This window comes from Manihot esculenta, chromosome 3 (genome assembly GCF_001659605.2).
Source record: "Manihot esculenta cultivar AM560-2 chromosome 3, M.esculenta_v8, whole genome shotgun sequence".
NCBI lineage: Eukaryota > Viridiplantae > Streptophyta > Magnoliopsida > Malpighiales > Euphorbiaceae > Manihot > Manihot esculenta.
This window is the reverse complement of record NC_035163.2, coordinates 14,173,541-14,199,708: the sequence shown is the minus strand read 5'-3', so window position 1 is coordinate 14,199,708 and position 26,168 is coordinate 14,173,541. Positions and strand designations below refer to the sequence as shown.

The window sequence follows — 26,168 nt, the reverse complement described above, 5'->3', positions numbered from 1 at the left end:
TAACAAAAATTTACAATCATTTAAAATCAAATATCTGCATAAAATAATTTGACAAAAATGCTCTTCAAAAGTTTATCTAAACCCTTACATAAGATAATTTGATAAAAATGTTTCTCATTCTTCCTCGTTTCTCGAGTATAAATAATTAAAGTCTTTCAAACAAAGTCACAAAAAAAAACTTCTACGAGATAAAGTTCGAATAAAATTTCAAGACCGGCGTCGTCATTATAATTCCGAAAACTCATAATAATCCGTAAACCTCAATTGAATATTATTTTCTAAAACAACTGAATTAATAAAATTTAAAAAAAGTCAACCAACTCAATTTTTGTAAATTATGAATAAATAATAAATTATGTACTTATGTATATTCATCTCCATTTAAATAAATTTAATTTTCAAATTCAATTAAAATGAGTTGCAATTTTTTATTAATTTTATCGAAGATCAAACTCATTTTATTGAGTGAATGTCTATAATGATATGTTAAACCCTTCAAATATTAATTAATTTTTCCTTTCAAATTAAAGTCCTAATTGAAAAAATTGTCAGTTCCTTATAAAGTATTAATTTTTCTTATATTTACATGGGTTTTGTTAAGATGTCAATGAATAGTAGAATAGAAAAAAAAGCAGTATTCTGGTCATTTCAATTTTCGTATTCAATGAAATTTATGAGATATTAAATAGAGTCTAAAAAGTAAGTTATTTACTTACAAATATATTTAGTTCGCTTAACAGTCAAATATTTATGCATTTATTTTTTAATTAAATATAAAGAATTAATATTATAATTTAAATTTTATTCAAAATTATTGATACTTAATATAATTTTAAATTCACCAAAATATATATGATGCTAATATAGTTCCTACACATATACAAATCTAAAATTTAGAATCTCTTTTACAATTATGAACTCAAAATCTCTTTTACGTATCTGAACTTAAAATTTTTGAAAAAAATGAATTTTTAATTTTTTTAAATTAATGGGAGATTTATAATTTATTGTTTAAATATTATCATTATTAATAATTCAGTTATTATATTTTAAAAAATCCATTAAAACGTTTTTATTTTTTCTCTCCGTCAATAAAATAGTTTTTCGTTTTTTTTTCTGTTAAAAATAAATAAAAAATAATGGAAAAAATTTTTAAAATTGAATTTTGCCATTAAATAAAATTTTCTATTTAATTTTTAGATATTATTATTATTAACAAGTCAATCCCTATATTTTCAGAAATATATTAAAATATTTTTATTTTTTCTCATATATATTAAAACGTCTTTATTATTTTTTATGTCAATAAAATAATTTTTCTTTATTCTCTTCAAAAAGAAAGAAAAAAAAAGAAGGTGATGATAATGAAGGAGAAAGAAGAAAAAAAATCTATTTCTAAACAGAAGAAGAAAAAGAAGAAGAAAAAGAAGAAGAAGATGACGATAAAGAAGAAGCAGTAAAAGAAAAAGAAGAAAAACCGTCTCCTCTGTTTTAAAGAAAAAGCATAAATAAAAAGCAAAATTAACTGAAAAGAGAAGGAAGAATTGATAAAGAAAAAAAAAGAATAAGGAGGAGAAAAAAAGTGTAATTTTATTTTTTGTTATATTTTTAATGATAAAAATAAATAAAAAATTATTTAATTAATGAAAAAAAAGTTAAAATTATTTTAATAAATTTTTAAATATATTGAGACTAATTAATAATAATAATAATAATAATCAGATATTAAATTGTAAGTTACCTTAAAATAAAATAGTTTACTCTTATTTACCTTAAATTTAGGTGTCCACTCCTCACAGTTTTGTATCTGGGACCGCAAAACCTCCTGCACAATTCGAATACGGCTTGCTTGACTCCATTTTGTTTAAAAGTTTATATTAATTTCCAGAAGACATTTTTTACATCCCTAAAGTCACAAATTCACTCGCTTTCACTTACATCACCATGGCCAGACCCACGCAACAGTGAAATGCGATACGCATACTGAAGCAGAGTGTTCAACTCCGCGGATAACCACTTGGAACAATAGTGAGATTTTGCCTTGCTACTTCAAGAACCCTTGCAATAGCTGGTATCTGATTCTTCCATCTCCTTTTTGTACTGTCAATTGATTATTTCTTGTTAAAATTTGTAGAATTAAATTCACATATGAATGCGAACGCGCCATTATTGCGCCTAGATCTACATTCTACACAATGTTTGCTTCTACTTGCTTTTATGAAAATTTGGAGCACTGATGGTCAGTCGTCGGTCGGTCACTTGCTTACTATTACAGCAGCGTCTGTTGCGTATATTATAGGTTGGTTTGATTTAGTTGATGAATTATATGCAGCAGCAGAGTCTTTGTCTTTTGGCTAATTACAAGGAATGGATTCCTCAACTCTGCTATTTAACCAGCTCAAGGTTTAAAATCTTGAATGAATTATCCTTTTTGGGTTTTGATATTGTGCTTTAGCGTTTTCTTCGTGCTTAATGTGATATTGCATTGCGCTTCAACAGGCAGCAGAACCATTTTTCTTATTAGCAGGCCCCAATGTGATTGAATCTGAGGAACACCTTCTTAGAATGGCCAGCCACCTCAAGACGATTGCATCAAAGTAGGTTTACTAGCTTGCTTATCTTTTTATGGGCAGGAGCGGGTGTAGTGGATTACTCATTTTATTCAGTTGGGAGTAAATAATAAATAAATGAAATCCTGAGAATATGATCTCAATTTTTCAGCCTCCTATGGGGTGAATTTATTCCTTTGATTTTGATTTCTCAAATATTCTGTTATTATTGAGTGATCTATCTGGTGGATCTTGAAAACTCTGATATCTTAAATGTCTTTGTAATTCTTGTAGACTTGGGTTGCCATTGGTTTTTAAGTCAAGCTTTGACAAAGCTAACAGAACATCCTCGAAGTCATTCCGAGGTCCAGGCATGATTGAAGGCTTGAAGGTATGGGCTGGCTATCATTATAATTCTGCTTTTTGCAGTTTTCTTTTTTTTGGTTCATTTGGAGGTATTGGAAGGATATATATTGTCATATGCAAGACTATCATTGGATTCATAAATATTGAAATGTGAAACAAAATAGATAGGAAGAATTTGTAAGATATACTCCTGAGCCGTGAGCACAAGGCCGATTAAACTAATTGAGGCTTTTTTTGTTATAATTTATGTTTATTTTTTATATGATGTTTTAGATTCTAAATAGTTGTTTGATATCTATGGATGAAATACTTAAACAAAAAGAAATGATGTGCCATGAGCAATTATAGGCATCAAATTGATGCTATTTCAGCCTTTTATGCTAGCATTGGATTTTATTTGAATGGTTAATTGCACAGAAAGCTCATTACATATCAACGGTGCAGCTTTAGGTTTGGCAATATATGTGTTTCATGATATTTTGAATATGATGAAAGATATGTCATACTTGTTTGCTTGGTCAATTTGGTGATTGGATGGCCTATGTACTGACAACCTAGATGTCCTCAAATAGGTAATATTTGATTGGAATTATATCCTCATCATTGTTGTTGAATAGGAAACTCAATTATGAGTTAATAAAATTACTTATTGATATCATGGTTGTTCATGCTTTTGTTTGCATTTCCTGGATTTCTTCTATTGTTACTTTCTAATACCAATGCTTATACTGGTTTTTTCTTTTCTTTTTTTTTTTTCTTGATAAAATGCTTATAACTATTTGAGTCCAATGTTTGTAACTTCACATATGCAAAATGACATGTAACCAATTTTTACCTTTCCCTTTTTGGTGACAGATTCTTGAGAAAGTTAAAATAGCATATGATCTTCCTATTGTTACTGATGTGCACGAAACTATTCAGGTACTTACTTGTTCTAAGCTAATATGAGTTCCTATTCTATTATGGCTCTTTTATTTAAGGGAAAATGACTACTTAGTCCCTATGGTATGGGAAAACTCACTGGTTAGTCTATCGGTCTTGAAAAATGCATTAAAATGCCCATGACATTTTAAAAGGTATACTACTTAGTCCCACCATTAACTTTGCTGTTAAATGTTTTACTATTTAATTCTTACGATTTTGAAAAAATTTATTAGTTAGTCTTTCAAAATTTTAAAAAATTTACTAATTAGTCTCTACGTATTAGGAGCATTTTAGACTTTGCAGTACTTGACATTTAAAACTAATGGAGGGAATAACTAGTAGATTTTTTAAAATGTCAGAGACGTTTTAATGCATTTTTCAAAACCGAAGTACTAATTAATGAGTTTCTCCATATCATAGGAACTAAGTAGTAATTTTTCCTTTATTTAATTTGTTTTATGTGATTTCTTTTTTTCTTAATGCATCAAGGAAGAATTTATTGATAAAAGAAGACAACAAAAAGTCTTGCTATTCTTGTAGATATAGATATTCATTTAAAATACCTCTGACACATATTTAATTTGTTTTATTTGATTTCTTTGTTATTAATCCATTAAGGAAGAATTAATTGATAAGAGAAGATGCCAAAAGGTGTTGCTATCCTTATAGATATGGGTATTCATTTAAAATACCTTCAACGGTATATTTGCATAGGCTGAATAGAAGACTTTTAAGATAAGGTAAGATATGGTGATAAAAGATACATATCAAAACCTCCTCACTTCAACCAATTTGGTGGATTGAAAGGGGGGGGGGGTTGGAGGTTTCTAAAGCCTCCAAAAATTTTATCTCTTTTTTTTTTTTGCCTTAAAAAACAAATCTCATAATTAATTTAAAGCCGATACCTTTATATCCAAAAGCTTCCTTCCAAACACAATAAAAGGAAAAAAGAATGTAGTTGTTAGTTAACAATGTTTATAAAAGCAAACTGGCTGGAACTAGAATCCTATAATAAACACAGAGTGTTTAGCAGTTGATTTTTAATGCATTTCCGAAGGAGATTATGTATTTTCAAAAGATTGCAAATTTTTTTTCCCTTTTAAGTTGTGCACCAAATTGTTCAATGGAATTGCATATTTCTTTATGTTTAGTTTTGCAAGCTTCATGTAGACCTTTCTCCTAGCTTCAAGTTGTCTCCACATTCTTCATATAGGCTTGATTCAACCCAATCCCAATACCAGAAAGAAAAAGTTGTTACCTGTTATATTTATCTATGGTTTTGTAAAAGATTATGTTACTTGCTATAGAAGAAGGAAGAGAAGTAGTTGAGTTAGTTGTAATTGGAGGGCAAGTTAAGTAGCTGGAACAAGAGGGAAATAAGAGAAATTAGAATAGGAGGGAAAGAGCAGAATTTGTTAGACAGTCATTGATGTATAAAGAGGAGGGAATCACTCCTGTGTATTCATTCATTGAAATCAAGAATCAATAATCTCTCTTTTCTAGATTTGAATTTTTCTACCACTGTTAAGTACTAAGGCTGCACTTGAAATTTCAACATTCAGTTGACTTTTGTTACCATTTCAATTGGCCAGTGTGAACCAGTTGGCAGAGTTGCAGATATCATACAGATTCCAGCATTTTTATGTCGTCAGGTAAAGTTGATAATTTTTGTATTGGAACTGAGTGCTTTTGTGATGATTTGTGACCTTTTTTTTTTTTTTGTAAATTTGAAAAAAAAAAAAGACCAAAAGTCACTAACCTCTTTTTTTTAATTAATCATAACAGACAGATCTTCTAGTTTCAGCTGCCAAGACTGGGAAGATTATCAATATTAAAAAAGGCCAGTTTTGTGCTTCTTCTGTGAGTATCCATAACTTGGAGAATTCTCATTGACATACTGGGTTTATGAGTTTTTGAAATGTAGTTGTATTTTACTATTGTTGCTTGATTTATTATTAATCTCAAAATGCACAGGTCATGATAAATTCTGCTGAGAAAGTTAGATTGGCTGGAAATTCAAATGTCATGGTTTGTGAACGAGGAACTATGTTTGGCTATAGTAAGTCACTGTGTTTGGAGTACAATTTGGTGTGTTGCTTTATTTTTATTTTTATTATATTCAATTGTATAAATGGCAATCAGTGTGGTATAAGTTGCACCAACTCTCTGGCTGACTTGTGATTTTCCTTGAAGTGGGAGGAAGGAATGATGTTGGACAGTTGGAAGTTTGAAAAATGGATTGTTTTGCCAAGAAAAAGTGGTGGAAGAGCAATTGGACTTTTGTAATTTTGGGATAATCATAATATGCAATGAGAATATATAACAAAAAGAGGAAGAAATATATAAATAATGGAAGTACATACTTCTTGCCTTAAGGAAAGCCCTTTTTGGTCCTAACTCAACCTTGGGTTTCATGTCTCCCTCAGGTGAACCTTAGTTACCACCTCTCTAGGGCAGTCATCTCCATGGCACATCCTTCACCCTCTCAAATACAGCTTGGATGGTATTATGTGCACTATTCTTTCCATTAATAGGCCCTTTACCACTTCAAAGGCTTAATAAAGTTATGGTTTTCATCCAATCTACCCCTTTGGACAATTTGATTTTTGATATAACTTTTGTCTTCTCCAACCTCTAATTGACATAGTGCACAGTCACCATTTTGCAAAGTAGACCAAGAATGCAATTCACAATGTCAAAGAAGACTGCCTAAATAAAATATAGTATTATCCATCAGAGTAGAAGCAATGGTGACATTGGCTTTGCCTCTCAATTGTCCAATTGTCCAATGCAGATGTCCATCCCATGAGCAACAAACGTTAAGCCATTAAGGAGCCTTTTAGAATTCACATGTTTAGTGCATCTCTTTTCCTTTAAGTATGGTAGATCAATTTAAGTGGAACCTTCTTTGCCATGTATATTGTATTTTTCTTTGTACTCAAGCATGGCCTTCAACCTCAGTTATGCAGAACCAAAAGGTTGTTTATCCAGCTTTCCTTACATAGCATTGAAGAGGCCTAATGAAATACATCTCCTATAATCCTACTTGCTAATCTTCATTATCCTTCATGAGAGCTACAGGATTGCACGTTGGGAACACTTAAAAGCTCAATAAGGATCATTACTTAAGAAGAAAGAAATCCTGGAGTTTTTAGTGTTGAGTTGGGTTACCATGTTGTAACATTTTAATGTTAGGAGGTTGGAGAAGCAAGGAGTCTCTTTTAGGTTTTGACTCAAGATTTTGTCTTGACAAATGGTAAATTGAGGTGATTTTAATGGAGGGATTAATTTATTGATAAACTTAAACATTAAGTATGTATCATGAGGTCTTTTTTCATTCTTTTTAATAGAAGGGACCGACTTGTATATTTTGACATACTACGTAGACTATTTGTAATACCTTTTGTTATATAGTTACATGGCCAAAGGAAAAAAATCTACTCTAGCATTTGGTTCATTGAGTGTGAGATTTATATAATTGAAGTTCATTTATAATAGTGTGGTAATAAGTTTATATGCATTGAGGCTTAATCTTACTATAGATGTATTAGGATTGAAATCTTTGGTGAATCACTAATGTCTTTTTCTTATCTGGCTTGATTTAATCTTGCATTTGGACTTTGATTTATAGATGATTTGATCGTTGATCCACGTAATTTTGAGTGGATGAGGGAAGCTGATTGTCCTGTTGTAAGTCAAATACTCATTTATATCTTATTCTTTATTACTTTATACTTAAAAATCATGTCTTCTTCCTCTTCTATATCGTCTTCCCAAAGAAATAAAAGAGCCTAGAGGTAAAATATATTGTGAACTTTGTCTTGTCAAAATTATATCTAATTCTTCTAATTTACCAGTTAAGGTCATGCACTTTTAAGTGGAGATACAATCATATGTTTTGTTCATCTTTCCTTGAGAATCATATTAGCTCTGTGGATCCATACTAAAACTAAGTAGAAGTTGATGGGCATATACTCTTTGTTAGAGCTGATATGTTATGGCTGTGGAAATTCTGTTGCCCTGGCCCATCTAGTAGCAGCCACATAAGCTTTAGGAGGTGGACTTTATTGCATATTAACTCTTTTTGAACAGAATATTACCCTAAAGATCTTTGTTAGCTCCCATTTCATCAATCCAATGGTAGTTTTGGAAAGAATTCTAAAGAATATAATTGGTTATTAACAAAAGCTTCAACCTGTGCTGAAAAGATTAAAGTGGATATTATTGTAATAAGCACCACATTTCAAGATTAACTAGTTCATTAGCCAGAAGAAAAAGGATGAAAAAGGGATTTATGTTTGGCACTATTGTGGTTCTTGTTGGTGTAAAATTTAACGTGGCGTGTTTTGGTCATAAAAATTACCAAACAGCTAAACAGCTTTCTTTTAATAGCCTCTGAAATGATGCTTTTCTGAAAAATGCTTTTTTGAACTGCAAAAAGGGCTACAGTAGGTTGCCCTTGGATCTCCACAATGTAAAGCATAAAAAAATAATTAGCAACGATAGATATACTTTAAGATGATAACGCAAACAAATTCTTTCCTTTAATTGCTTCACCAACACCTAATGCTAGAAAATTCATAAAGACTGCAATTTTCCTACTGTGAATGAGTAAATTCTATAATTACTAGCTTCAGATAGTTCTTTTGGGTTATTCCATTAAGGCAAAAGGCCCATTTTAACCCCTAAACTATAGCCGGATAGTCATATTAACTCTTAAACTTGTTCTTGGTCCATTTGACCCCTCAAACTTTTTAAATAGTGCAAAAATAACTAAACTTAACAGAATTCTGATGAAATTACACTAGACCTTAATCACGTGCTCATGTGATGATAAATGGTCATGAGTTTATAATTATTTACTGTCTAATATCTATAAACACCCTCAATTAACTCTAATAAATTATCTAGTTTTGAGTGATACTCTATTAAGTGATACAAATAATGGATTCTTTCTTATCATCACTTCTGGTACACCAAAACCAGTAGCAACCAGTGTTATAAAAGTTGTTTATGATGGATGTTAACAATATAAGAAACATTAGAGATTGAGAACCCATACCTACACAAGTTTCAGAAAACTGCATAAAAGCTTTTTTTTTCTTATAATTTTCATTGGAGACAACATCAATAGGAAAGATAAAGTTAAAAGGAATGAGAAATTCTTCAATTGCTAGAGACAAACCCTGTACCTAGTAATCAATGTAATTTCTTGGAAAAATTAAAAGCATAACTTTCGGAAGAAATTGAATTTGTTTCCTCTCAATTTATGAAATCAAACAAAATACCTAACCAAGAAGTGAATACCACTTCATGAACATGTATTGAAAAAGCTAGATCTTTCCACGAGCCATCCACTTTTGCTTGAAGAAATCATTCTTCAAACTTCTACAACCAATAACCAATAACAATGAACAATTATACTTGTACTCATGGCTTCTGATAGGGTAGACATTAGCGTTGATAGTAGTAACTTGAGAAGTGGAGTTGGTGAGAAAATGATGAGAGGTGAGGAGAGGAAGAGTGAGTTATTCTTGAACTGTTGCTCCATTGATGGAAATGTCGTTATCTTTCTGTCAAAATTTGGTTATTTTGCACCATTAAAAAAGTTTGAGGGGTCAAATGGACCAATATTTGACTATCCGCCTATAGTTTAGGGGCTAAAATGGGCCTTTTGCCTTCCATTAATATGCTTCATGTTCTTTAATTTAGATGCTAAATCTGGATGACCTAATAGCTAGATGTTTCAATGCAGGTAGCTGATGTGACACATTCACTACAACAGCCTGCTGGGAGAAAGGTTTGGATTGTCTTACATTTATGTTGCATAACGAGATAATGGTCCATGGATTGAATTTTACTGCATAATTAACTGAGGTTATTTTGTTGTACATGTTTCTGAAATAAGTCATTTAGCATTTCAGAAACCAATCTATTAGTTGTTTTGAAAATGTGGATGGGTCCTGCCTTTCACTTCAGTCATGCTTTTTTGCCATGCTTTTTCTTGCTATACTTGTATTCTGCTTTTTCCTGTCATAGATTTCCACAATCTTCCTTTTTATGTTTAATCTATACTTTGCATCATATTTTCCTCTGTTAATGGTTAAAATTGCAATCTTCATATAGTTGGATGGTGGAGGTGTTGCTAGTGGAGGTCTCCGTGAATTAATACCATGCATTGCAAGGACAGCAGTAGCTGTTGGAGTGGATGGAATTTTCATGGAGGTATGTTGAATCTGCAGAAAGCGATCAATTATAGTATTTAACTGCCACAACGTTATATCTTTTATCATGTCAAAAGCGAGCGATTGAAGTTAACTCTTTTGTACCCTTTTCTTGTAAGTGGATACTGGATCCCATATTTCACCAAGGAATTGTGCAGCAAAGCGTTTTGGATTCTAATATTCCCTGCAAGTTGTTTGTATGAGAGAGAGAGAGAGAGAGAGAGGGTGTGTGTGTATATTATTTTTTTTCCTTTTCTCTTTGTTGGGTCCTTTTTTAGCTTGAATGCAGATTCTATGATTTCTTGTGTTGTAGCTTATAAAAGCATTCTTTTGGGTGATTAGGTGCATGATGATCCTTTGAATGCCCCTGTGGATGGTCCAACGCAATGGGTGAGGTTTATGGTTACATGTTGTGTTACAAAATTTATAGATATTTTCTATCTCTGATACTTCGACTCTTCATTTTACCATGTCACACCCGCGTCGACATAACACTTTATGGGATACAACAGTGAATGTGTTCAACACACATTCGTACACTTCTTTTCTCTCGAGTTGGAGAGCATGCATTTAGATAAAAATAGTTATTTGATTGCATTTTGGATGATGTATTTGGTTGCATTTGATAATCTATTTAGACTATAATTATTACTGCGTAAATTTATAATTTTTTATTCTAGTTTATCATATGTAACATAACGCAAAATTTATAATTTTTTATTCTAGTTTATCATATGTAACATAACGCATCCAAGCACCCATATCTAAACTTAGATCCATATCCCCATATTTTCTATTTAGAAAGTTGACAAGTCAGACATATAGGGATATATACTCATTTCTTGACATTCCTATCCAAGTCCAAGTAATGTAGTTTCTATGAATAGAGATGGTTCTTCCATGTGCAGTTACACAAGCTCACAGATATTATTTAAAAATGACTTGCTTCTTTTGGTAGCTCATCATCTAACAGTATTAACTTTGTTCATGGCAATAGCCTCTGCGGAATTTGGAGGAACTGCTAGAAGAGCTCATGGCAATAGCTGTAAGTTCTTAAACCATCTTTACCAAGTGTATAATCTGGTTATGGTTATGTTCTGTGTATGAAACTCTTCTTGGGAAATGCCATTTGTACTGTGTGCTTGCGTTTTAGTTCATGTGCAGTATAGCAGATCCAAGTGTTAGATGACTGCCAATTTCATAGAATTCTTCTAATTTGATTAATTTTACTTTGTGCAATTCTTCTTTTTAGCTCCATCATTCTGAATCATTCTCTCTTCAAGTCATAACTAGTGCCTTTCTTATCCCTTTCACATCTCTGCAATTATTATCTATATTAAATTTGTATTAGGCCTAACTCACCCTTAGGAGCTTAGAAGAGGAGTGCCTACGACCCCGACCCTTACAAAGGGCATGTTATTCCTATCCCAAACTTACGTGGGATTCAACATGTACCCTCGCGCCCAGTACTTCACTAGAGGGTGAAATATTCAAGAGAGGCCCAACATCGGTGCATGGTACCGTGTTAATTTAGGTCAAGTCTAACTCAGTCAAAAGTTAACTCAAGGAGGAGGGGTGGCTAAAACCTTTATAAGAGTCACATTACCCCCATTCAAAACCAATGTGAAATTCAACTCCCTTTCCCAGAACAAATATTTAAAGATGACCCAAAATCGATGGGGCTCTGATACCATATTAAATTTATGTCAGACTTAACTCATTTTAAAAGCTGACTCAAGGGAAAAGAGTGCCTAAAACTCTTGTAAGGGATACATTACCTCTATCCTAAGCCAATGGAGGATTTAACAATCTATATCATCCATCATAACTCATAACAAAATGAAATAGAAGGGGAAAAATTTAAGGATCCAAGGTTCCTAATCCTATTGGATATTACTAGAGGAATAAGTGCTGGAACGGAAAGTTCTAACAGAATCAGATCTGAATTCTTCTCAATAAAGTCTAAGCTTAGACATCCAAAATAACATAATAAAAAAGTATTAAGAAAATTCCTAATATGAAACTACTACATTAGCTTGAACTATATTGTGAGCTCTAACTTGAAAAACATTCTGTAACTCATCCTCCTGCATCACTTGACATGTGATCGCAATATACTAGCTCTATCTTTCCCCCTCCCTCTTTGCGGATCAATGATGAGTTTTCACTTACCATGGTAAAAGCTAAGTAGACATCATGCTATGCAAAATTAAATGAATTTCTTGACTAAATTGTTTTTCATTCCCCAAATTCAATTTCATCTTTTCTGCGACGACACATTATATTTTGTATGGTGTTAATATTTTTTATTTCAAAATTATATATTGACATAATTTTTATTCTGTTGGAATTTTAAAGAGGGTCAGTAAGGGGAAGAGACGAATGGAGATTGATCTCACACCCTTCCGTGAATAGAAAAGCTTGAAGGCCTCTCTGAAGGAGTAAGCAAGAGACAATTATTGGATTGTGAGCATTTCTTTCCTTGATTAATTGGCTCATGTAATACTAGTTTAGTTGATTCGTTTAGGCTTATGCTTCACTGGTAGTAATTTGTGCTTTGACTAAAATTTGGATGCGAGAATCAAGTTACGTCAATTAGACTTGAGTTAAATTGGACTGATAGTTAAGTTTTGATATCAAATTTTTGTTAGGGCTGAATAGCATGTCACTATATGTTTCATATATATGAACAAAGAATGTAAAACTTAAAATGAGGAATACTTGAAACGAAATAATAATACTAATTGCATGTCTCCAGAAAAATCATAATGATGCAGGACTGCATTTTTTATTAAGTTAAAAAAAATAAACAGTTGAAATATTATTATTTAACCGGGATACCATTGTGAAATCATTTGTTTATTAGATATAGAAAATTTTGCCCCAAAAATAAAAAATCTTTTACCGATTTTTTTATGAATGGCTGTCAATTTAGGATTATACATGTTCGGTAACATGGAACATGCGTGATTCTGCAGGAAATTTAAGTCAATTATAAAAATCCTTTATAGAACAAGCCAATTAAGAAAATTCCTTTATGGAACATGCTAATTATATCATCTATCTGATATATGAAACAATCACCAACAAGGAAAAGAGAAATTGCAGTAATTGTGTAATTAGCAAGGTGTGAAAAAGATAAGAAATAGAAGGATGAATATAAACAGATGGAGCTCATATTTAAGCCATCTCAATAATAAGTTAAAATATCATAATTCAATCAAAATTTTACTGAAATAAATCATCTATCAGATATTATTTTAGAGCAGGTTTTTTCCTTTCCATGATAATGGTGATGTATCTCATGTAAATACAAATATAAAACTGGATTGAACTGCACTTTATACGGATTGCTGTGAAACTACCCTATATATAAAAAAGAAAAAAAATATTTACAGGATAACACTTTGCTCAATGTCATTCCTCTCGCTCACTAATTCATATTTCAAAAAATTGGTAATGTTAATTCCTGCTTCTCGCTCCACCATCAATTGCTTTTCATTGTCTCTCTCTCTCACTTTTTACCACTCTATTCTCTCTGGGAGGGTGATCAAGTCCTGAAAGTAGCCAACATCAATAGCAAGTAATTGCATAATATTAAAAATGAAAGTTGGAGAAAAATAACAAAATTAAAGCATCTGACATGCATATAGACATAGAACATCAAGGTGATGCATTTAAGATTGCATCAGAACAACAATAATTAAGTCTTAATGTTAATGCAATTAAGAACTCATCAACCTGAAAAAATCGCCGAGGCACAGTGATTGCTAATAAATTTTTCATTGCCATAAAATTGTCAATCCATCAGAAAAAAAATAGAAATACAAAAAGACAACAAAAATCAAATGCAAAAAAGAGGTTAAAAAAAATTCCTTTGATGACAGGTACGTTGCAGGATTCAGATACAATTTATTAAATTTCTTTGTATTTTATCATTTTTTGCTTAACCTTCTCAATATCTCTACAATCAACTGAAATCCTTCATTTCTTTGAAAATTTCTAAGCTCAAGACCTTAGATCATTAAATGTAAAGAATTTTGGAAAATTTAAAGAATTCTTGTATTTCACTCTTAATCTTTACGATTGGTTTGTATGACTATTTATACACAAAGAATTATATCTAAACAGAAAACAAATAATCAAATAATAATTATAGAGATAATTAAGAATCATATCCCTAGAATCAGTTAGGATTAGTAAATAAGTCAACACTCCCCCTCAAATTGGTGCAAAGATGTCGCACATACCCAACTTGCAAATCAGATTATGGTAGGTCTTGTTGTTCCGGATATGGGAGTAAAAGAGTCATTAGCAATTCTGACACTATCTTTGGTTAGAGAAGGAAAATAATTGAGAAAACCTTTAAAAGAGCCTATCATGTGTCTATTCGTAACAGAATCGATAATCCATGGAACATTATTAAGAGAAGAAGCATTACCTGACTTTACAAAGTTAGATGTGGCACTGGAGGACGAGGAATCATAGTTAGGAATTGAGACTCTTTTACCTTTTGCCATGGTAAATATTTGTGAACCGTAAAAGAATAGGAGGTATCCAAGGTTGTACACACAAGAGAGTTCAATCGATTCACCAAAAGACCGGATAGCGGCACGGAAAGGCCAGAAAGATGGTCAGAATCATCGCCGAAGTGATCAGAGCTGCGAAGCAGCGTCAAGCGATTGGTCACGCGCTGGGAAAGGGAGGCGCATGAGCCTCACGTGCGGGCTTTTCTGGCGTCGGAGCTGGGCGATCGGCCAGCGACAATTCTGGTGCCGGCGATGAGAGGAGGAAAGGCTCCTAGATGGGTTAGTACCAAAAAAGGTAGATTTAGGGTTTTGAAACCCTAAAGAGGAAAAAATTAAATTTGAACCCTAAAATCAGGAAAAAGCTCTGATACTATAAAGAATTTTGAGAAAATTTAGAGAATTCTTATATTTCATTCTTAATCTTTACAATTGGTTTATATGACTATTTATACACAAAGAATTATATCTAAACAGGAAGCAAATAATCAAATAATAATTACAGAGATAATTAAAGATCCTAATCAAATCAAATCAAATCCCTAGAATCAGTTAGGATTAGCAAATAAGTCAACAAAATAGATATAATGTTTTTAAAGTGAAGGAGAGCTAAGGGTGGCTAACTGGCTATTCTTTATTTTTTTCTAATTTATATCTATTTTAGATTCATTTTCAAGTAAATAGATAAATAATTAAAAAATAATATCAAAGAAAGTTTTAAGCTTTAATATATTTGTCTAAGTTTAGCCATTTGCAAGATAAAATTTAAGAAAAAAAATGAAATTAACTCTTGAAATTAGTTTCCATATATTAATATCTTAATCTATGTTCAACACCTAATTTAAATTAGTGCTAATGATGTTTTAAGTATGATGGATGAATGCATTTATTTGATAAATTTATGCTGTATTAGTGCTAACAAGATGGTTTGTATGGTAGAGCTGAGCTTAGTTAGCTGGTTGGTTAGCTAGTTGGTTAGTCTAACTTATTCAGTTAGAGTAGATAGCTATCATTAGCATGTAACACGTGAATTAAAAAGGTTGATATACCTATATATAAAGGTTACAACCATATGAATAAAATACAGATTCTCATTCATGCAAAACTTCTAACGTGGTATCAAAGCTCTGAATCTCTGATAACTTCTTCTCTCGCCGATAATGACTTCTTCTTCTTCCCTTCTGATCTCTTCTACAGCGACAGAAGTATCAAATTCGGCTGATCATTTGGTCGGTCCTCCCGAGGATGCTTTCTCCCCTTTCTTCCTTCATCACTTTGAGAACCACAGCTCTGTCGTTGTAATGCCTGAGATGGTGCCAAACAACTTTCCATCCTGGCTAAGATCTTTCCATCTGGATTTTTAGATGGCACTGTTCCTAAACCTTCACCGGTGGATCCTCTGTACCTGCCATGGACAAGATGCAATAATTTCATTGTTGCGTGGCTTCTTTGATCAATTTTTCCTTCAATAGCCTCAATTGTTTTTTATCTGAAAGATACAAACTAAATTTGGTACAAGTTGCATAAAAAGTTTTCTCAGCCAGATGACTCGCGAATTTGTCACCTGTAAAATCTGGACTGTACTATCACAGTCACTTAAGGTACAAAATCTGTAGATGCCTATTTTACCGAGTTAAACGGAATATGGGAAGAACATAGGGTCTATAGGCCTCTTCCTTCTTGTTGTTGTGGAAAGTGTAACAGTGAATATTTTCAAAAGTATATTGAGGTCTTGCAAAAGGATTGTGTATTCAGGTTCTTGAATGGCTTAAATAAAACATATCCAGGCCTTAGATCACAACTTATTAATATGGAGCCCTTTCCCTCACTTGATCAAGTTTACAATATGGTATTGAGAGAAGAAATAAAAAGATCTATCTTACTGCTGACTCAATCTTTCACAGAATCTAGTGCTGTGGCTATCAAGAAAGGCAAAAGTGATCTAGTTTGTTTTCACTATGGTAAGCCAGGGCACGTTAAGGCACAATGCTACAGGTTTGTAGGTTTTCCGCTAGATTTTAAGTTTACAAAATCCAAAACCATCAGCAATATGAATTCAAGGCAAGCTTCTGTTCAACAAGTTTTTGGTGGATGTTCTTCTAATTCAGCTGAAGGATTCTCTCATATTGGTCTCTTTAAGGAACAAATTTAGTAACTCATGAATCTTCTTAATGACAATACTGCAACCACGATGCAATCAAGTACAGGACCTATTAATTCTGTTTAGTTCAAACCTCATATCTGCACAAGTTAACATTGCAGGTATAAATGCTATATCTCAGTACTCTTCTTATTTTAGTACAGAGATTTCTATTTATAGAGATTTCTATTGATTGTAACATAGATGTGGGTGCCACTGATCATATCTCATGTAATTCAACTTTATTCACTGATCTCAAGTGTGTGGTTAAGTCTTTTGTTTTTTGGCCAAATGGACAAAAGGGTCAAGTTATAGGAGTTGAGACAGTACACCTCAGTCATTCACTTGTTCTTCATAATGTGTTATTTATTTCGGAATTTAGTTTTAACCTGATGTCTGTAAGCAAGTTGATTGATACTGAAAAAATCTGTCAGTTTCATGGCTAATAATTGTATCATTCAGAACCTTTTTTCATGGAAGAAGATTGGACTGGCTAAGCAGGAAGGTGGATTGTTCATCCTAAAGGCTAAGTCCATATGTCTCTCTTCAATTGCTGTCCTTACACAATCTTATAAAGATTTTTTCTTTTTATATTTGGCATCATAGGCTAGGACATCCCTATGATGGAAGGATGCTTTCTTTACGGTCACAATTAAAGCTTCTTTCTAATAAGACTTGTCCATGTGATGCCTGTTCAAGAGCTAACCAAAGGAGGTTGCCTTTTCTTGAACATGTCTGTGCCACTACTTCTACTTTTGAATTGGTTCACATGGATGTGTGGGGACCCTATTCTCAATGTGATATCAATAAAAATCACTAAATCACTACTTTCTCACTGTAGTAGATGATTTCTCCAAATTTGTATGGACTTTTCTTATGAAATCAAAATCAGAGTTTTATTTCTTGTGCCTCGGTTCTATGCATATGTTAATACTCAGTTTCACACATCTATCAAGTAAATAAGGACTGATAATGGCAGTGAATTCTTTCTTCCTTCTTTTTTTGCTTTTAGTGGTATCATGCATCAAATACGTTGCATTTATACCCTTCAGCAGAATGAGGTGGTTGAAAGAAAACATCAACATTTGTTAAATGTTTCCCAAGCTCTTTTATTTCAATCTCGACTTCCTGTATCTTTTTAAGGTTGTGCAGTCCTGGCAAGCACATTCTTAATCAATAGAATTCCTCTAGTCAAGCTCAATGACAAGTCTCCTTATGAAGTGCTCTTTCACAAAGCTCCTGCTTATTGACATCTGAAATCTTTTGGCTGCTTATGTTATGCTTCCAATTTGATAGCTCACAGAACTAAATTTTAGTCTAGATTTCGAAAATGTGTCTTTATTGGGTATGCAGTAGGAGTGAAGGGTTACAAGTTATATGACTTGGACACAAATTCTTACTTTTATCTCCCGGGATGTCTTATTTCATGAAACAGTTTTTCCCTTTCAGAACATCTCCTCACCACTTAATTCAAGTTCTCTTGATGTTCCTAACATGGTGTTACTTACAGTTCCTGATCCAAGTGTGTTCCCTGAGATTCCAAATAGTAATGTGCCCATTTCATCCTCTCTATCTCCAGTTAGATATGAAACTCCAGTCTCTCTTGCACCTTCTCCTGCTTTCACTCTCCCTGATTCATCTCCACCCCCTGTCCAAAGGAAAAGCACTAGACACACTAAACTACCAAACTGTCTTCATGACTACCATATCTTACTTCAGACTTCATCTCAGTCGTTCCTTCCTAGTTCAGTTTGTACTTACTCGATACAGAATCACCTCTCCTATGATAGGCTATCATCCTCCTATAGATCCTTCATTTTAAATATGTCTGCCACTTGTGAACCTCACACTTATGATCAAACTATTAAATTTGATCATTGGAAGCAGGCCACGAGGGAAGAAATTCAAGCTCTAGAGGCAAATCACACTTAGATTCTCACACCATTGCCTACAAGAGCCAAGTCTGTAGGATGTAAATAGGTATACAGAGTGAAATTTAACTCTGATGGTTCTATTGATAGGTATAAAGCCAGGTTGGTGGCTAAAGGATATACTGAGAGGCCTGGTTTTGACTTCCAAGAGACATTAAGTCCAGTTGCTATGCAGACCACAGTAAGAACTTTCCTAGCACTTGCTGCTATATATGGTTGGTTTTTAATCTCAATTAGACATCAATAATGCATTCCTCAATGGTGATCTACATGAAGACGTTTTTATGGATATTCCTTTGGGTTATGAGGGCAAGGGGGAGTATGGGAATCAATAAAAGCTTGTTTGTAAACTTCAAAAGTCTTTGTATGGTTTAAAGTAAGCTTCAAGACAGTGGAATCTAAACTTCAATTAGGTTTTATTCTGTCTAAATGTGATTATTCTCTCTTCACTAAGACTGAGAATGAAGGATTCATAGCTGTTTTAGTTTATGCGGATGACATTATGATTGACAGCAGTAACAAGAAGTTGATTGAGAAATTCAAAAGCTGTTTGCAGAATCATTTCAAGTTGAAAGACTTAGGCACTCTTCAATACTTTTTAGGGCTTGAAGTAGCCAGATCTGGCAAAGGGATTGCAATCTCTCAGAGAAAATTTGTATCGAAATTCTTAGAAGAATATGGTTTGTTGGCTGCAAAACCAAGTTCAGTTCTCTTTGAAGTTAATGCCAAGCTAATGCACTTCACAGAAGACTTACTTTCTAATCCTACTATCTATAGACAATTAATAGGCAAGCTCATGTATGTTCAGTTGACCAGGCCTAATATTCCCTACAGTGTACATGTCCTTTCTCAATTTATGGACAAGCCAACTCAAACACATCTCAATGCAGCATACAAGATACTGAAATACTTAAAAAATGCTCCCCGGATAAGGCTTGTTCTTAGCTGCAAGTTCAGAATTAAAGTTAACTGCATACTCAAATAGTGTGACTGGGCTGGATGTACAGAAACAAGGTCCACAACTGGTTTTTGTGTATTTCTTTGGAATTCCTTAATCAGTTGGAAATCGAAGAAACGAGCCACAGTCTCTAGAAGTTCTGCAGAAGCCGAGTACAGATCGATGCAGCAGTAACTTTTGAAGTACTTTGGTTAATATCCCTATTAACAGATTTCAATGTTGTTGTACCTCATCCTGTGAAGCTCCTTTTTGAAGTATGTCAGCAATTTAAATCTCCAAGAACCCTGTTCTCCATGAAAGAACTAAACATATTGAATTGGATTACCATTTCATTAGAGAGAAGGTGATGCTTGGGGTCATACAACTAGAATACATTGGCACTAAGGAGCAGACAACTGACTTATTCACTAAAACACTGCATCCGAGACAATTTAACTATCTTTTAAACAAGTTGAACATAAACAATATATATGTCCAACTTGAGGGGAGTAACAAGATGGTTTGTATAGTAGAGCTGAGCTTAATTAGCTGGTTGGTTAGCCCAACTTATCCAGTTAAAGTAGATAGTTGTCATTACCATGTAACACGTGAATTGAGAAGGTTGATACGCCTATATATAAAGATTACAGCCATATGAATAAAATACAGATTCTCATTTACGTAAAACTCCGGACAATTTGATATATTTATGCTGTATTATTTAGTTGTATTTTTTAGTTTTGATTATATCTTTAAATATTTATCTATTTCATCAACTTTAAAAAATTGCATAGAGATATATGCAGTTATAGGCCAGTTTTCACTCCACGCAACCGAAATTTAAAACTGAAGAATTTTGAGAAAATTTAGAGTATTATTGTATTTCACTCTTAATTTTTACAATTGGTCTACATGACTATTTATACACAGAATAATATTTAAATAGGAAGCAAATAATAAAATAATAATTACAGAGATAATTAAGGATCATAATCAAATCAAATCATATTCCTAGAATCAGTTAGGATCAGTAAATAAGTCAACACTCCCCCTCAAGTTGGTGCAAAGATATCGCACATATCCAACTTGCAAATCAGATTATGGTAGATCTTGTTATTGAGCCCTTTAGTAAACACATCCGCAAGTTGCCCAGTAGAAGTCACATGAACTAGGCTCAAGACACCGTCTATTAATTTTTCTTTAATGAAGTGCCGATCAATTTCAATGTGTTTCATCCGGTCATGTTGGACTGGATTTTGTGCTATACTTATAGCAGCTTTATTATCACAATACAAAGTTATCTTGTCTCTCTTGGGCAATCTCAACTCCCTCAATAACTTCTGCAATCATAAGAGTTCACACACACCTTGGGCTATTGCTCTGTATTCTGCTTCAGCACTTGACTGAGCAACAACACTTTGTTTTTTGCTTCTCCAAGTGACAAGGTTCCCTCCTACAACTGTGCAGTAGCCAGAGGTGGATCTTCTGTCATTGAGAGATCCTGCCCAATCTGCATCTGTAAAAGCTTCAACTCGGAGGTGACCATGTTTGGAGTAAAGAAGCCCTTTCCCTGGCGCAGACTTTAGGTATCTCAAGATGCGAAGTACAACCTGCATATGAGTCTCGCGAAGATCATGCATGAATTGGCTGACTAAGCTAACAGCATAAGCTATATTCGGTCGAGTGTGTGAGAGATAAATCAATCTTCCTATCAATCTCTGGCATCTTCCAATATCCACGGGCTCACCAGTTCCTGCTTCCAGCTTGTGATTACTTTCAATGGGGGATTCTGCTGGTTTACACCCCATCATACCAGTTTCTTCCAAAAGATCCAGAATGTACTTTTTTTGGGAGATGATAATTTCTTTTTCTGATCTAGCCACCTCGATACTTAGGAAATATTGCAGTTTTCCTAGATCTTTGATTTCAAATTCTTGAGCCAACAACATCTTTAGTTTAGCCATTTCCTCTTTGTCATCTCCTGTTACCATTATATCATCAACATACACAATAAGAAAAGTGATCTTACCCTTGTGATGTTTAATAAAGAAAGTGTGATTAGCATTGCTTTGTTGATAACCAAAGGACATCATAGCTCTGCTAAACCTGTCAAACCAAGCTCTGGGAGATTGTTTTAGCCCATACAAAGCCTTTTTTAACCTGCACACCTTTCCTTGTGTCTTCTCATCAGCGAACCCAGGAGGAATTTCCATGAACACTTCTTTCTCTAAATCTCCATGGAGGAAAGCATTCTTCACATCAAACTGTTGCAAGTCTCAGTCCAAGTTGGCTGCGCAAGATAACAGAACTCTGATTGAGTTCATTTTTGCAACTGGGGCAAATGTCTCTTGGTAATCCACTCTATAGGTTTGGGTGAATTCTTTAGCAATCAATCTGGCCTTAAATCGTTCAATTGTGTCATCAGCTTTATGTTTCACTGTGAACACCCATTTACAGCCAACGAGTTTTTTTCCAGGTGGGAGAGTGATAAGCTCCCAGGTCCAATGCTTTCATCTCTTCAATCATTGCTTTCTTCCATTTAGGATATGCGAGAGCTTTATTCCAATAATGTGGAATAGACACAGAGAAAATAGACAAGGCAAATGCTCTATAGGAAGGAGATAAGGATTCATAAGAAACAAAGTAAGAAATAGGGTGTTTAGTACAAGATCTGACCCCTTTTCTTTGTGCAATAGGTTTATCTAAGTCATTGAAGCATTCAAGAGTTGTGGGTAACTCATCAGAAGAAGATTCTTGAGTGGGTAACTCACCAGGAGAAGATTATCGACTCTGAGTAGACTGCATAATGGCTTTTCTGCCTTGTCTTTCCTTGAATACCTTCTCAAATCTGGCTTGTCCAAACGACCAATTCTCTCTCCCTGATTGGACATCTCCCCCTGTCTACTAGAACTCAAACTTTCTAGTTGAACCATATCATTCAGAATCACAGAATTCGGGATCACCTCTTCTTGCTCATTATTCTCCTCCTGAAGAGGTGAGTGGGTGATACTAAAGTAAGGTTCAGTTTCTCGGAAGGTAACATCCATATTAACAAAGTATTTCCTAGAGGGAGGATGATAACACTTGTATCCCTTCTGTGTTGGAGAATACCCAACAAACACACATTTAAGGGCCTTGGGATCCAATTTTCCTGCCGTCCTAGTATGGACAAAGCAAACACACCCAAATACTTTTAGTAGAACAACGTATGAATTCTTCCCTTGTAGAACTGCCAAAGGACTCATAAAGTCAAGGGTCTTAAGAGGCATTCTATTGATAAGATAAGCAGATGCAAGGATTGCATCTCCCCAATATGCTATGGGTAGATTCATGGTGAACATAAAAGATCGAGCTACCTCCAATAGATGCCTATTTTTCCTCTCAGCAACGCCATTTTGGGCACTAATATAAGGACAACTAGTCTGGTGTACTATCCCATTACTCTCCAAATAAGCAGAAAAGCTACTATCCATGTATTCTCTTCCATTGTCAGTTCTCAAAATTTTCACCTTAGTATCAAATTGAGTACAAACCATCTTATGGAAGATTGAAAACAAGAAAAGACATCACTTTTAGCTTTAATCAAATAGACCCAAGTAATTCGAGTGCAACAATCAATAAAAGTGACAAACCATCGATTACCAGACAAGGAGACAGTTTGAGTAGGCCCCCAAACATCAAAATGAATAGTCGCAAAAGGAATTTGACTTTTATTATGACTCAAAGGATAGGATGTTCTAGTGTGTTTAGCATACTCACAATCATCACAAAATAGAGAATCAAATTGATTTATAGCAAACAAATTAGGATAAAGTTTTTCTAAGGCAAAAAATAATGGATGCCTTAACCATCTATGCCACTGTATTATTTCCTGATTGACATCCTTATTTTCTCCAAAACAGGCTTGAGATATCGAAGAACCTGAATCACCCTCCAACATATATAAGCCATCATGCAGCCTACCATTGCCAATCCTCTTTCCTGTATGAAGATCCTGAATAACACAATGATCAGGAAAGAATTCAATTTTACAATTAAGGGCATTGGTGATAGCACTGACAAATAAAAGATTGACAGAAAAGTGGGGAACATGAAGGATAGATAATAATTTAATGTTGGATGTGCAAATAACAGAACCTGTTCCGGATATGGGAGTAAAAGAGCCATCAGCAATTCTGACACTATCTTTGGTTAGAGAAGAAAAATAATTGAGAAAGCCTTTAGAAGAGCCTGTCATGTGTCTATTCACACCAGAATCGATAATCCATGGAACATTATTAAGAGATAAATCATTACCTGACTTTACAAAGTTAAATGTGGCACCGGTGGACGAGTAATCAGAGTTAGGAATCGAGACCCTTTTACCTTTTGACATGGTAAAGATTTGTGAACCGTGAAAGAATAAGAGGTACTCAAGATTGTACACACAAGAAAGCCCAATCAATTCACCAAAAGACCGAATAGCGGCATGGAAAGGCCGGAAAGATGGTCAGAATTGTCGCCAGAGTGATCAGAGCAGCAGAGCAGCGTCAAGCAATGGGACACGTGCGGTGAGAGGAGGAAAGGCTCCTAGATGAGTTAGTATCAAAAAGGTAGATCTAGGGTTTTGAAACCCTAAAAAAGAAAAATTGAATTTGAACCCTAAAATCAAGGAAAAGTTTTGATACCATGAAAAATTTTGAGAAAATTTAAAATATTATTTTATTTCACTCTTAATATTTACAATTGGTCTACATAACTATTTATACATAAAAAATCATATCTAAATAGGAAATAAATAATCAAATAATAATTACAGAGATAATATAAGAATTCTAATCAAATCAAATCATATTCCTAGAATCAGTTAGGATCAGTAAATAAGTCAACAAAAACCAACCTATGTCTATTCTTGACCAACTTAAATTTTTTTGAATAGCAATGTATGTTCTGTTTTGCTAATGTGGTTATGTTCAATTTTATTTTATTTTTTAATTGGTGATTAATTTGTTTACTTAAGATTTATGATTTCAAAAATATTAAATTCTTTCAATTTATTTTGATAGAAATAATTTCTTTAGCTTTTTGTAAGGTTGAGTATCAATCTATCAAATATGTTATGAAATTAAGTATATTAAATCTGCATAGAAATTTTACCTTTTCTGTTCCTCGTGTAACTAGGGCATGCGCCTTGTGTCTTAGGCAACAAGATCCTTTGATGGCTTGTGTAGCTTGGGGCTTTAACAACTTTGACTGAGAGAGTGGGAGAATACTGATTGGCTTTAAGCAGAACAATTGGATTTAATATCATCAGATACTTGACGATAAAAGTTATAATCAAGAATACATTCATGTTATCAAGGCTTATAATATTTGTATTGCTTCTTTTGTCTAGGTAGACTTGAACCATTGAATGTAGTCTTATGCTAAATTTGATTGACTTGCTATTGCAACTTTTTGTTGTCTTTTTGGCTGAAGATGAGTTTTTCCCTTTTGTTTTTTTTGTTGAATTGTTCACATTTTAATATGTTTTGCTTTGATAAGTTATTTGAGAAAATTCTTAGTTGTTTATACTGAAGTTTGTGGAATCGGATTGGTATTCCATGCATTATAGAATGATTAGTCAATTGTTTGTGAAATTTGAACTTTTCAAATTTTATTAATTTTTTTTTTTATAGCTTAAACGTTGTATTATTCTAAGTTGATAAGTAACCCAATCCGTGAATCAAACAGACTAACAGAATAAATGTTTTTTCATTCTAATTCCAATCTATCCCTTTGGCTAGTATTCTTGTTACGCACAAAGTAATAGCTTATATTCATTAATTTTAGAGTAATAATTTTTTTTTAAAAAATAAAAAATAATTTAATTTATAACTCAAAATTTCATTGATTAGACTGTAAATTTTTATAAAATGATATAATTACTCTTATCTAATTTAATCTGTTTATAAAATTCAGAGCACATGTAGTAAAATGTACAGTGTAATAAGTAACACATGATTAAATTTTATTTTTTAAAAAAATTATTCATAATATAATTAATTTATATTTAATTATTATAATTTTTATATATTCAAATGTTAAATAGATTAAAATTTTATTTTAAGTATTTAATGAATTAATTTTGATTACTATATAATATTTGTAAATAATTATTTTAATTATTTTTATAATATTTCTTCCCTACTATAATTTTTATTTATTTTTCTATTTTTTATTATTTTAAAATTATTATTCACTTTCCCTTTTTACATTATAATAATATATAAATTAATTATTATAATTTTATTTAGAAAATTTTTCAAATTATTTTTAATATTTAATAAAATTTAATATATTTAAGAAGCGTATAATTAAAAAATTAATAAAAAAAATATTTTTTAATATGTAAAAAAAAAAAGAATGAATAAAAATTATAAAACAAAAAGGAATATATTTTAAATTGTTGCATAAAAGAATTAAAATAAATTTATATTTTTTTATATGTATACTTTTAGATTATTAAATTCCAAAATATCTTGTTTATACATCAAGCATGTCGGTGGAGTCCACCCGATCTCTAAAGTCTTAAAATTATCTATTCCACTCT

General features: G+C 32.8%; 1 protein-coding gene across 10 annotated transcripts; it reads left to right on the top strand.

Moving 5' to 3' along the window:
• Positions 1–1,790: 1,790 nt before the first annotated feature.
• Positions 1,791–25,079, top strand: LOC110607544 (2-dehydro-3-deoxyphosphooctonate aldolase). Of its 10 annotated transcripts, none has more exons than XR_002486739.2 (15): positions 1,792–2,071; positions 2,336–2,403; positions 2,500–2,597; positions 2,844–2,940; positions 3,771–3,836; positions 5,432–5,491; positions 5,625–5,699; positions 5,814–5,898; positions 7,471–7,529; positions 9,595–9,639; positions 9,966–10,064; positions 10,406–10,453; positions 11,061–11,108; positions 12,422–12,529; positions 24,779–25,079. XR_002486739.2 is itself a non-coding variant. In XM_021746671.2 (15 exons), exons 2-14 carry the CDS (start codon positions 2,368–2,370, stop codon positions 12,476–12,478), a joined length of 873 nt encoding a protein of 290 aa, XP_021602363.1. In that variant the 5' UTR covers positions 1,792–2,071; positions 2,333–2,367; the 3' UTR covers positions 12,479–12,504; positions 24,779–25,079. The 10 variants fall into 10 exon arrangements, 5 of the variants coding, with proteins under 5 accessions (XP_021602364.1, XP_021602363.1, XP_021602362.1 ...); XM_021746671.2 differs by having other exon boundaries at positions 2,333–2,403; positions 12,422–12,504; XM_021746670.2 differs by having other exon boundaries at positions 2,333–2,403; positions 12,422–12,504; positions 24,758–25,079.
• The last annotated feature ends 1,089 nt before the right edge of the window (positions 25,080–26,168 follow it).

What these genes read in the sequence shown, in the direction of transcription:
- LOC110607544 (XM_021746671.2), top strand. Translation starts at nt 2,368, where the DNA reads ATGGATTCCTCAACTCTGCTATTTAACCAGCTCAAG. An exon ending in ATGTGCACGAAACTATTCAG is followed by an intron (nt 3,837 to 5,431) that starts GTACTTACTTGT and finishes TCAATTGGCCAG; the next exon opens with TGTGAACCAGTTGGCAGAGT. An exon ending in GGGAAGCTGATTGTCCTGTT is followed by an intron (nt 7,530 to 9,594) that starts GTAAGTCAAATA and finishes GTTTCAATGCAG; the next exon opens with GTAGCTGATGTGACACATTC.